The sequence below is a fragment of the Myotis myotis genome, unplaced genomic scaffold, assembly GCF_014108235.1.
Source record: "Myotis myotis isolate mMyoMyo1 unplaced genomic scaffold, mMyoMyo1.p scaffold_m19_p_7, whole genome shotgun sequence".
Classification (NCBI taxonomy): domain Eukaryota; kingdom Metazoa; phylum Chordata; class Mammalia; order Chiroptera; family Vespertilionidae; genus Myotis; species Myotis myotis.
Genome location: NW_023416379.1, coordinates 69,481,694 through 69,495,012, shown reverse-complemented (window position 1 = coordinate 69,495,012; position 13,319 = coordinate 69,481,694). Strand labels below are relative to the sequence as shown.

Genomic DNA, 13,319 nt, shown 5'->3' with positions numbered 1-13,319 from the left:
TCTAAAAGTAGATGCACATAATAGAAGTGATAAAACCATGAAAAAAAATAGAAATGAATAGGCAAAATTTATTTTAAAAATGTTGAAGAATTTAGTATTACTCTTTAGCAATAAATGGAGATTGATTTTTAAAAGGGGGAGGGGCATCTGTTTCCAGACAGGGCAGAACAATTGGCCTTCCTATAGCAGCAACTATAAAAATGAGCAGAATATATGTAGCAAAGTTTTTAGTCCTAGAAATAGGCATGGTAATTCCTAGTAGAAGGCAAACTGACAAGATGAATCCTATGATCACCCCAGCCTGTGAACAATTTCCAAAAGCACAGTGTTGTCTTTCTGTTGAGCTAAAAAAGCCCAGCTGAGAATTTGAGACTGCTGAAGCATTTGGAATCTGGGACGCAGGGCACTTAGAAAAGTAGATTGAAACAAGAAGTTTATATAGGTGTTCCCTACAAGTTATTGGTTGAAGGTTATAGACTTGTGTAATGTAGGGCAGGACAACATATTGTTCACAAAAGAACAGCTGTTTTGAGTCTGTGAGCAGAAAAATAAGACTGGAGGGCAAACTTTCCTGATAAATCATTTTGCACTGGAGTAGCCAGAATTTCATTACCTTAGTTATTTACCTGAGATCCCCAAAAGATCACGTTTAGGAATGATCACTATGCTAGACAATAGACACTTCTAGACACACTCTTATGGAGCTTCAGTGCAAACTTTGATAAGATTTACAGGGGAGATAATATTTGTAGATTGAGAATAACCAAGCTAGATGACCTTAGGAAACTCATTGAACTTTTTGAATATCTGCCCTAACTAAGCATTAAAACCAGGTCTAATGAGTTCAAGGAACTCAAGGTGATCCTATATAATAAAAGCCTAGTATGCTAAGTGCCTGGTCATCCAGTTGACTGTTCAACCAATCAAAGTGTAATATGCTAATGATATGCTAAGGCCACTCAACTGCTCACTATGATATGCACTGACCACCAGGGAGGCAGATGCTTTGAGCAGTAGGTTAGCTTGCTGCTGGGGTCAGACCGATCTGGACTGAGCGAGATGGGCCAGACATGCCTTGGAGTGCTCCCACGGTCCCTCCCTGGCTGGCCAACCTCCCAATACTGGTGGAGTCCTTCATGCACTGGTGGGGTCCCTAGGCCTGGCCTGTGCCCTTTTGCAATCTGGGGCCCCTCAGGAGATGTCGGAGAGCCAATTTCAGCCTGACGTCAGAACGACTGGTCGCTATCACATGTCCTGACCACCAGGGGGGCAGGTGCTCAATGCAGGACCTGCCCCCTGGTGGTCAGTGTGCTCCCACAGGGGCAGTGCTGCTCAGCCAGAAGCTGGGCTCACGGCTGGCGAGTGCAGCGGCAGTGGCAGGAGCCTCTCTCGCCTCCATGGCAGCACTAAGGATGTGTGACTGACGGCTAAGCTGTCAGTCACACATCCCCGAAAGGCTCCCGGACTGGAAGAGGGCACATGCCAGGCTAAGGGACACCCCCTCCCCCCCACTGAGTGCACAAGTTTTATGCACTGGGCCTCTAGTTAGGCACTAATTGAACTACCTTCTAGAATAACCATCAACATTTCTCAAAAGATAAAATGGGGAGCTTCTAAAATATGTACATAGCTAAAATATGTCAATAGTAACACAGTAGGAGCAGTTGAATGAAATTATACTACACTAGAGGCCCAGTGCACGAAATTCGTGCATGGGCGGGAGGTGTCCCTCAGCCTGGCCTGCACTGTCTCCAATCTAAGAACCCTTGGGGGATGTCTGACTGTGTTTTGGGGGATCAGTTCTAAACCGGCAGTCAGACATCCCTCTCACCATCTGGAACTGCTAGCTTCTAAACCACTCGCCTGCCTGAGTGCCCCTAACACTTCTGCCTGCCAGCCTAATCGCCCCCTAACCACTCCCCTGCCGTCCTGATTGACGCCTAACTGCTCCCCTGCCAGCCTGTTCATCCCCAACTGCCCTTCCCTGTTGGCCCAATTGCCCACAACTGCCCTCCCCTGATGGCCTGATCACTCCCAACTGCCCTTCCCTGCCAGCCTGATGGTCCCAACTGCCCTCCTCTGCCGGCCATCTTGTGGTGGCCATCTTCTGATGACACCATGCAAGGGCGTTGTGCAAGGGTGTAACGTCACCAAGGCTTTTATTATATAGGATGTTTATTATATTTGTTTTTTCTTTTAATTGATTTAAGAGAGGAAGGGAGAGGGAGAGAGAGATAGAAACATCAATGATGAGAGAAAATCATTGATTGGTTGTCTCCTGCATGCCCCACACTGAGGATCGAGCCCACAACCTGATTATTGTATTTGTAATACAGGAAATAAGAAGGGGATAGTTGAAAGTGGGTAAAGAGAATTGTGAAGTGTGAATGTAGTAGTACAAAATGGAAAATGAGAATTTTTATGTATGAAGTTGGGTATGGGCAGTAAGAATTGGGGAGTGTGAAGTGTCAAGTTTACAATGGCATAGTATTTTTTTTTTTATATATTTTATTGATTTTTTACAGAGAGGAAGGGAGAGGGATAGAGAGTTAGAAACATCGGTGAGAGAGAAACATTGATCAGTTGCCTCCTGCACATCTCCTACTGGGGATGTTCCCACAACCAAGGTACATGCCCTTGACCAGAATCAAACCTGGGACCCTTCAGTCTGCAGGCTGATGCTCTATCCACTGAGCCAAACTGGTTAGGGTATACAATGGCATAGTATTAATACTACATATACTTTAATGAGTTAGGGATGCCTATATTGAAAGAGGTGAGATGTATTAGCCAAAAGAGAAAATAAATAAAATAGAAAAAAATTAAAATATATTTTATTGAATGAAAAGAAGATAAGGAAAAGCAGGAGAGCTGCATAAGATAGCTTCAGCAATAGAAAATAAAGAACAAGAAGGTAGACTTAAGTAAATCAATAATTTTATTAAATCTAAAAGAAATAGTCACTCTAGTTAAAAGACATAGATTGTTAGACTGGATAAAAAAAGCAAGACCCAAACAGCTTAAGGAAGCTGGTGTGGCTACATCAATGTCAGACAAAGTAGGCCTCAGCCAAGGAGTATTATGACATAAAGAGGGACATTACATAATGATCAAAGAGATAATTCATCCGGAAGAGGTAACAAATCCAATTTAGTGTGCCAATAACAATAGAATTTCAAAAGACATGAAAAAATTTTTATAGACAATAGGAAGGTTTAGACAAATCCACCATCATTGGAGGCACTGTGGGCTCAGTAATTCAAAGAAATAGGCATTCCACTCTGTGTAAAGCTGGCTGTGCTTTCACTCTGTGAGGCACAGAGAAGTGTTAGGGGCACTCTATCATCACTCTGGCGCTCTTCTGCCTCCCTCTTCCACATTTAGGGATCCTTGTAATTACATCGGTCCAACTGGGTAATCTTGGATAATTCCCCTATGTTAAAGGCATCTGACTATGAACATGTAATTCCATTTGCAAGCTTAATTCTCCATTGCCATGTAAAGTAACACATTCACAGGTCCTGGGGATTATCATGTGGACATCTTGAGTGTCCACTATTCTGCATACCACAAAATTATACCCCAACGAAAAATAAGTAAAAGAGAAAATTTATGTTAAAAAGACCAGCATAAAAGAATTCCTATATATTTGAGCCGGAAATATAAGTATAAATGGTAAAAAAAATGTTCAACAACACAATATGTTTAATATAAATTTCCATGGTTTATTTTCACTTTACACTTTTCTATTTCATAGCTATCTATATCTTTACTTATTACTCTCCTTTTATTCAAGGCCTGATCTGACATGCGACAGTCAGACCACTAGTTTTACTTTAGCTTAAAAGGTGCCTTAAGTTTTACCAGAAACAGCCCATGTTGATTTCATGCAGAGACCTGGATGGTTGTGTATTTCATACCTGAGTTCTATGTGATGATAGTCTGATTTAAGTTGATTTTTTTTTGGTCAAAGCTCCCAACTGAAATGTTCTTTTCCCTAATGCCAAATTCTTGTTTACCCTGACAATAAGTTTCTCAGGTAGAACTTTTAAATCAGTGTGACCTATTTATTTAAGTAAAGTAAATGGATATGAACCTGTTTTTTTTTTTTTCCAGATAAAACTTCTGGTTGTATATTTTCAGTTTTGAAGACACAGTGGGATGGGTTGATATTTAGGAAGAAATTACCTTACCTAGTCACATCTCCTTGTCACCTCCGCTCCCCCCACCCCCAAGAGGGTGATATGCCCTTGCCTTCCAGTGGTTTCTATTGCTTTTTTTGTGGAGTGCTTCAATTATTACTAATTATTAAACTGATCTCCTTTATGTTTATTGGATCATTGTTATAATTTATCTTTCCTTCTATTTAATTAGTCTATTATTGATTTCAACTGCAATTTTCTTACTACAGTCTTGCACCACTTGATCTTCTAATTTTTTTTCTATCTATGGACTTCTTTCCAACTGTACATCTTATTTTAGAATATCATCATTTCACTCTACTAATTATAACAATATTTTTTTAATCTTCAGTCTTAGATTCAGATACTTGTATACCACAGCCAGAGTGAATTTTTAAAAATATTTTTTAAATTGATTTCAGGGAGGAAGGGAGAGGGAGAGATAGAAACATCAATAATGAGAGAGAATTACTGACTGGCTGCCTCTTGCATGCCCCACACTGGGGATTGAGTCCACAACCCACAACCCTGGTATGTGCCCTGACCAGGAATTGAACCATGACCTCCTGGTTCATAGGTCAATGCTCAACATCTGAGCCACACCAGCTGGGCTGAATTTTTAAAATCACCAAGTTTATATCACTACCTATTTAATATACTTCAATAGCACAGTAAGTATTGCATTTAGAATAAGATAAAAAAAATAAAACACCACAGCAAACAATAAGAAAACCTTTTCAATGTGACTTTGTTATTGGTGTGAGAAATCACCAATCTGCAACTAAATATATTTTAAAAAATAAATGCTGTAGGGATAAAGACAAATTAAGGCATTACATTAGTTAAGCTAGTTGCTGTAAGAAAGGACTCAAAATTTCAGCAGCTCTAATACAAAATTTTATTTTCCCCTTATGTTATTCCTAAAATCTATTTTTCTGATGGACAGTAGAAAGTATATTTGTAAACAGTGGTTTAAAGATCCAGGAGACTCCACCATCTTCACCACATGATATCCAAGTGTCAACATTCAGTAACAGACAAAAAGAAATAGGGGAGGATGATGTGATGGCCATTTCTAGAAATAGGACACATCACTTCAATTTTTTAGGTGTCAGACAACTTTAGAAATTCTGCAAGGTGGGGTCCAGCTATGTGCCCACCTAGAAAATAAGGGTTTGGCAATCAAGTAGTAGCTTCTGTTCATGTTGTGGCAGAAGGATTGTATACCCAACTCTCATTTTCTCATGTCTGCACTATGATAGAGGCTTCAATAGCTAACTAACTGTTCTCCCAAAATGCATGATCATTTGGTCCAATTATCATCAATGAATCATAACCAAAATCTCCTCGAATTATTTTTATTCTCTTCTTTCCTTCTTTGCATGTAAAACATTTATATGTGATAGCTCAATCTCTCCCAGCAATCTGGCAACTCTCTGAGGATGAGGCCAAAAGCACCACAGGTGTGTTGTGCCTGATAGCATGCACTGTTGAAGCAGTCAATGCCTATCTTTAGACTTCTGATGTCAGTAAATAGAATCCAGTTTCTCTATGACAGTCTTGCCAGGTATTCCATAATTATTAGCTAAAACATTATTTTAACACTTATATTAGCAATCTAGGGTCTTGTGATTTAGCATTTGTTTTGTTCTTAAACTATATTAATTTGGCTGTTAATGTTCTACATATATTCTGTGTTCAGACTTAAAGAGAAAAATGTGAAACATAGGATAAGCATATGTCCTTATATGTTAATAACATATATATTTGTTATGAAATATAAGAAGTGTATCAATTTTAAGGTTTCTTTTCATTCTCTAAGTTGTGTAATTATAAACTTGGGAATTTGATGAATAAACTTGAAGAAATTCATTACAAATGTAAAAGAGTATATGTTTTTTTCAAATATTTCCTTTTCATTTTTTTAAATTTTTATATATAAGATACATTTCATATTTGGTGGCTTTTAAAATCCATCCTCTCCAAAGGTTGAGAGGTATTACTACTTATTTATTGGTAGAGATAAATATATTTTTTATTATTTTTGAACAGGTGATATACAGGGTGGGGCAAAAGTAGATTTACAGTTGTTCATTGGGAAAATAATGCAATAAGTAATAAATAATATAAGAATAAATTCTGTTTTGTTTACTCACAACTGTAAGCCTATTTTGCCCATACTGTATTGATTTAGAGCAAGGACAGAAAGCACAAGTTGATTAAAAGTATAAAATAAGTTTTCATTGAAACCTTTTATCTCAGCTGCCGAGTTCTTTTGTTCCCAAGGCAAATAATTATACCTGCTTCCCATGCATTCATGCCAAGAATCTATGCATATGCAAACATATTCTCATGACAAATGTATGACAATCTCTTTTTACTTTGGCAATTTTGTGTTTTCATCTGCATTACCATTTATAGACATTAGGAAATATGAGTCAAGTTATTGTTTAAAAGACAATTGTCAAACTTTGCTTAGCCATTGACGTTTGCAAGGTACTTCATTTTGGATTCATTATTCACTCTTAGCCATACTGTATCACTGCTGTGGATCTCATAATTGAACATAATATTTTTATTTATTTGTATAACTCCGTATGTTTATTCTTGGGGGGAACAATAGCTTTAGATAGGGATACTTTCACTGTCCTGGGTCACAACTAATATAACTCCAGACTTCAGCCTGGATGGGGAAAGTAGAGTTTGGAAGCAGATTGCTGTAGGTGACCTAAGGGTAGAACTGCTTCCTAATTGAAGAAACTTCAACTAATCCTCCTTATTTTAGCCAATGGCCCTTTATCCCTATTGTCAAAGGCACTTGATAGCAGTTCCTGTTCCCCTTTAAGGTTCTTCAGTGCAAAGCAATATTTTCTCATCTTTTGCCCACTGTTGGTTTAGGTTTCAGCCTTCTCAGAGCAGCTTCCAATTACATTTTATTTATCTGCTTTGCAACTGAACAACAACAACAATAACAACAAACCCACGCTTGTGGCTGACGTTGTATCTTCTATAATCTCTGTCCCTGTAGCTTTATGTATTAAATATGATTTCCTCACAATAACTAGGCCAATATTTATTGATAACAACATTAATTGCAAGTCTTTTATCCTTCTTTTCAACCTTGAGCCCTAAGTTAAGTTTTTAAAGTATTTTTTTCTGTCTTCAGGATTTAAAGAGATGTAGGATAGTGCAGTACTTTGTCACAATACCATAGTCTTCCATTTTATTATTTTATGGAGTCTAGAATAATTTCCAATTAGGTTGGAACTATAAGGATATATCCTAACAGAGTTGAGGGCATGGTTCTTTTCTTTACATGGATATGAAAGAATAAAAGAATGTTACAAAATGCACAGGCCCAGCTGCCGGGCCTAATTGCCCGTTTTAGCTCAACTCCCCAGGCTCCCCCTCCCCACTAGAGATAGGAGCAGAGGGAAAGACGCCCTCCCTGAGGAGGTTCCAGGAGATAGCCCCAACAAAGGGCAGGCTTCAATCAACCATTGAGATAAACAGGTTGTAAAAACACCAAGCGGGAGTGCCTTATCCCTATCAAGACACAAACCAGTCCCCTTTGGAATTTCTTTGTTCTCCTCTTACCCTCCTGCATGCCACCCCTCCCTGATGTGTGATTTTTGCATATAAAAAGATGAAAAACCCCTGACTGGGCGCCCATCTCCTCTGCTCCTGCGTGAGTATGAGCTGAGCCCCAGCGCGCTGGAATAAAACCTCTTGCAGTTTGCATCAAGAGACGTCTCCTGCGGTTGATTGGGGTCGCCGTCGGTCGGTGGGAGGGAGTGAGGATCCCCCTCTGTGGGGTTCTCACATTTGGGGGCTCGCCCGGGATCAGACGACCACCCCTCATCCGCGGAGCCGACCTTGGAGGTAAGGGGGGTACCCCGAGTTGTATGTCTTTGTCTTGTGTTTGTCAAGCGGTCTGGATTTGGGTGCGCGCTTTTGGTTTGGCAGCCGTTCGGCAACTCGTGAGAGTGGCCGAACAGTGGTCGGTAGACGTGCCTGGAGGACCACAGGTTGCAGCCTTGGGGGACGCCCCAAGGGTGGTGGAGATGCCGGGGACGCCTGGTGGTCTCCTTTAGTAAGGGCGCTGATCAGGTTCAGCTGTTGGATCAGAGATTGTCAGGATCACGCCCGTTTGATTCCGCTACGTGTTTGTGGCAGACGAGGAGGGGGAAGTGGGTCCTCGTGTCTGCAACTTCTGTGTTATTTGTGTTTTTAGTGACATACGAACTGACGATGGGACAGACTGTGACAACTCCTCTTAGTTTGACCTTAGACCATTGGACTGAAGTGAAGGGAAGAGGTCGCGACCTATCAGTTGAGATCAAGAAGGGACCGTGGCGGACTTTCTGCTCCTCGGAGTGGCCCACTTTTAATGTGGGGTGGCCAAGAGAAGGAATTTTTGATTTACCTGTTATCTTTGCTGTTAAGGAGATTGTTTTTCAGAAAAAGCCTGGGGCTCATCCGGATCAACAGCCTTACATCGTGGTCTGGCAAGACCTGGTGCAAAATCCACCCCCCTGGGTTCGACCTTGGGTTGCAAGACCCAAGCCCCGGCCGGACGCTCGAGTTCTGGCTGTTCAATCTCCCAGTTCTGAGGAGAAAACCGGTCGCTCGGACCCCCCCAAGAAGATTTATCCAGAAATTCAGGCTGACCTCCTTCTCCTTGACTCACCTCCCCCGTATCCTCCTGTCTCGGTTTCTGTAGGGGGTCGAGAAGAGCTGGAAGCACCGCCGGCACCTGTAGCTGCCCCCTCTGCTCCCCCTACCGAGTCTTTGCCAGGGCCTGCGCAGGGCACCAGGAGCCGCCGCGGAATGACTCCCGACTCCACCGTTGCCCTTCCCCTAAGGGCTTATGGGCCCCCGCCGGTGGCGACGGAGGGTGGACCGGCTCCTCTCCAGCCCCTCCAGTACTGGCCTTTTTCCTCTGCAGATTTGTATAACTGGAAGACTAATCATCCTCCCTTTTCAGAGGACCCTCAGCGCTTAACGGGGCTGGTGGAATCTTTAATGTTCTCTCATCAGCCCACATGGGATGATTGTCAGCAGCTACTGCAGACTCTTTTCACCACCGAAGAGAGGGAGAGGATCCTGTTAGAGGCCAGGAAGAACGTGCCGGGAGCAGACGGATGGCCCACTCAGCTCCCCAACATCATCGAGGCTGCCTTTCCTCTCTCTCGGCCTGATTGGGATTTCAACGCGGCAGAAGGTAGGGAGCGACTGACCATCTATCGCCAGACTCTAGTGGCCGGCCTCAGAGGGGCAGCGAGACGCCCCACCAATTTGGCCAAGGTAAGAGAGGTCACCCAGGGGGCCACGGAACCCCCGTCGGTATTTCTTGAGCGCTTAATGGAAGCTTTCAGACGTTACACCCCATTTGACCCTACCTCAGAGGGGCAAAGGGCTTCCGTGGCCATGGCTTTTATAGGGCAGTCAGCATTAGATATTAAGAGGAAATTGCAGAGAATAGAAGGGTTACGGATTATACCCTACAGGATTTAGTCAAGGAGGCGGAGAAAGTGTATCATAAGAGGGAAACTGAGGAAGAGAAGGAGCAAAGGAAAGAGAAGGAGAGAGAAGAGAGAGAAAATGAGAGAGATCGTAAGCGGGAGAAAAACCTGACACGGATTTTGGCCGCTGTAGTAAATGAAAAAGGGCAGGAACAAACCCAGAGTAGGGCTAAGAGATCAGGTAACCTGGGCAACCGCACCCCATTAGATAAAGATCAGTGTGCATACTGCAAGGAAAAAGGTCACTGGGCTAGGGAGTGCCCTAAACTAAAGAAGAAGAACGGATCCTCCAAGGAAGTGCTAGCCCTGGGAGAAGAGGACTAGCGGGGACGGGGCTCGGAACCCCTCCCCGAGCCTAGGGTAACATTAGAGGTGGAGGGGAAGCCAGTAGAGTTCTTAGTAGACACTGGGGCTCAGCACTCGGTCCTACTCGAACCGGCTGGACCGGTTTCCCACAAGAAATCGTGGGTCATAGGAGCCACAGGACACCAGCAGTACTCATGGACTACCCGAAGAACAGTAGATTTAGGAACGGGACGGGTAACCCACTCATTCCTGGTCATCCCCGAGTGTCCTGCACCCCTACTTGGGAGGGATCTCCTAACCAAAATGGGTGCCCAAATTACCTTCACCCCTGATGGCCCGGAGGTGACCCAGGGCAAGAGAATGGCTACCGCTTTGACCATACGCCTAGATGATGAACATAGACTTTTTGAAGAACAGAAAGCAGAGATAAGTCACATAAATGACTGGTTGAACAAGTATCCAGGAGCATGGGCCGAGACGGCCGGAACAGGACTAGCTACAGGAAGGCCGCCCGTGGTCATAGAGCTTAAGGCTACTTCTACCCCTGTAGCTGTACGCCAATATCCTATGACGAAGGAGGCACGGGAGGGAATTAGGCCCCATATCCAACGCCTCCTTCAGCAAGGCATCCTAGTGAGATGTCAGTCACCGTGGAACACTCCCCTGTTACCTGTTAAGAAGCCTGGCACAGGAGACTACCGCCCGGTACAGGACTTGAGGGAAGTGAACAAGCGGGTACAGGATATCCACCCCACAGTGCCTAACCCTTACAGCTTGCTGAGCTCCCTCCCCCCGGACCATGTGTGGTATACTGTTTTGGATTTAAAGGACGCTTTCTTCAGCCTGCGACTGCATCCCTCCAGCCAGAACATTTTTGCATTCGAATGGAGGGACCCTGACTCTGGGACTACAGGACAATTGACTTGGACTCGACTACCCCAGGGCTTCAAGAATTCCCCGACCCTCTTCGATGAGGCACTCCATCAGGACTTAGCCCACTTTCGCACCAGCCATCCCCAGGTAACACTCCTGCAATATGTAGATGACTTGCTGCTGGCTGGGGCTACGGAGGAGGAGTGCCAAAGGGGCACGGGACTGTTGCTAGAAGAACTCACCCGCCTAGGATATCGAGCCTCCGCCCAGAAGGCCCAGATTTGCCGAAGAGAGGTAACGTACTTGGGGTATGCCTTAAAAGGGGGGCAGAGGTGGCTCACAGAGGCCAGAAAGCAGACCGTGACCCAGATACCCGCTCCTCGCTCACCTCGCCAGGTGCGAGAATTTCTAGGGACAGCGGGGTTCTGCCGCTTGTGGATCCCCGGGTTCGCTACCCTGGCCGCTCCCCTCTATCCCTTAACTAGAGAGGGTGCCCCGTTTGAGTGGGGTAAGGACCAACAGCAGGCCTTTGATGACATCAAGAAGGCATTACTATCAGCCCCGGCCCTGGCGTTACCAGACGTAGCCAAGCCATTCGTCCTGTATGTGGACGAGAGAAAGGGAATAGCCCGAGGGGTGCTGACCCAGCCTCTAGGACCATGGAAGAGGCCAGTAGCCTACCTCTCTAAGAAGCTGGATCCAGTTGCTAGCGGCTGGCCTGCCTGTCTGAAGTCTGTGGCAGCAGTAGCCGTGTTGGTAAAGGATGCTGATAAATTGACAATGGGACAGAAACTAACGGTCATTGCCCCCCACTCCCTGGAGAGCATCATCAGGCAGCCCCCTGATCGGTGGCTGTCCAACGCTCGTATGACACATTACCAGAGTCTCCTCCTAAATGGAGATAGGATCCTGTTCGGGCCGCCTGCCGTCCTCAACCCGGCTACCCTACTGCCAGACACTTCCACCCAGGAGAGTGTACTGCACACTTGCCAAGAGATACTGGCAGAAGAAACGGGGACCCGAGAGGACCTCCAAGACCAACCCCTGCCAGACGCTCAGCTGACCTGGTTCACTGATGGAAGCAGCTACATAATAGAAGGTAAAAGGGTGGCCGGGGCGGCGGTGGTGGACGATGAACAAACTGTCTGGGCAAGCAGCCTGCCTGAGGGGACCTCGGCTCAGAAGGCTGAGTTAGTAGCTCTGACTCAGGCCCTACGGTTGGCCGAAGGGAAGAAGATTAATATCTATACTGATAGCAGGTATGCTTTTGCCACCGCCCATGTCCATGGTGCTATCTACCGGCAGCGGGGGCTGCTAACCTCGGCCGGGAAAGAAATTAAAAATAAAGAGGAAATTTTAAGCCTGCTAGAGGCCATTCACCTCCCTAAGAAAGTGGCAATTATTCATTGTCCTGGACATCAAAGAGGAGGGTCCAGGGTTGCCGGAGGGAACCAAAGGGCTGATAGAGAAGCCAAGCAGGCGGCACAGGGACTTAACATTCTATCCTTGACCGGGGAAACACCAAGGCCTCACCCCAAGGACGAGATATACCCCTCCATTAGAAACTTTAAATATTCAGAACCGGACCTTGAGAGGATGGATAGATTAGGATTTCACCTGGAAACCCCAGAAGGGATCCGGGAAACCTCGGAAGGAAAAAGAATCCTCCCGGAAAAACAGGCTGTAATTTTCCTCAGACACCTTCATAAGTTGACTCATCTGGGCCCAAAGCATTTAAGAACTATTGCCCAATCTTCACCGTATTATATCATGAAACTAGGAGAGCTCGCCGATACGACAGTAAAGGAATGCAGGCCCTGCCAGATGGTGAACGCCCAGCCCAGCAGGCTATCTCAAGGCAAACGGCTCCGAGGAGACTGCCCTGGGAGTTACTGGGAGGTGGACTTTACTGAGGTAAAACCTGCCAGGTATGGATACAGATACTTATTGGTATTCGTAGATACATTTTCAGGCTGGGTCGAAGCATTCCCCACCAAGAAGGAGACTGCTCAGATGGTGGCCAAGAAAATACTGGAAGACATCTTTCCAAGGTTTGGGGTGCCTAAGGTAATTGGGTCGGACAACGGCCCCGCATTTGTTGCCCAGGTAAGTCAGGGACTGGCCAAAATCCTGGGGCTCGATTGGAAATTACACTGTGCCTACAGGCCCCAAAGCTCAGGACAGGTAGAGAGGATGAATAGAACTTTAAAAGAGGCTATGACTAAATTATCCATAGAGACTGGCATAACAGACTGGACAGTCCTCCTTCCCTTTGCCTTGTTCCGGGTCCGAAATACTCCCGGCCCCCTCAAGCTAACACCTTTTGAAATCCTTTATGGAACCCACCCCCCACTCATTGCCATGCAGCTCCTTCCCTCCCCAGAGTCTTACTCTTCTCAATCTCTGTACACCAGATTAAAGGCCCTTGAGACTG

At 45.0% G+C, this 13,319-nt stretch overlaps 1 protein-coding gene across 1 annotated transcript; it reads left to right on the top strand.

The window, feature by feature from the left end:
• The first annotated feature begins 8,405 nt into the window (after positions 1 to 8,405).
• LOC118660792 lies at positions 8,406 to 12,951 on the top strand. Its single transcript, XM_036318439.1, is given in 3 exon segments — positions 8,406 to 9,672; positions 9,675 to 12,908; positions 12,911 to 12,951. Coding segments are annotated over 3 exon segments (4,515 nt in total). The 5' UTR covers positions 8,406 to 8,432.
• Positions 12,952 to 13,319: the final 368 nt, after the last annotated feature.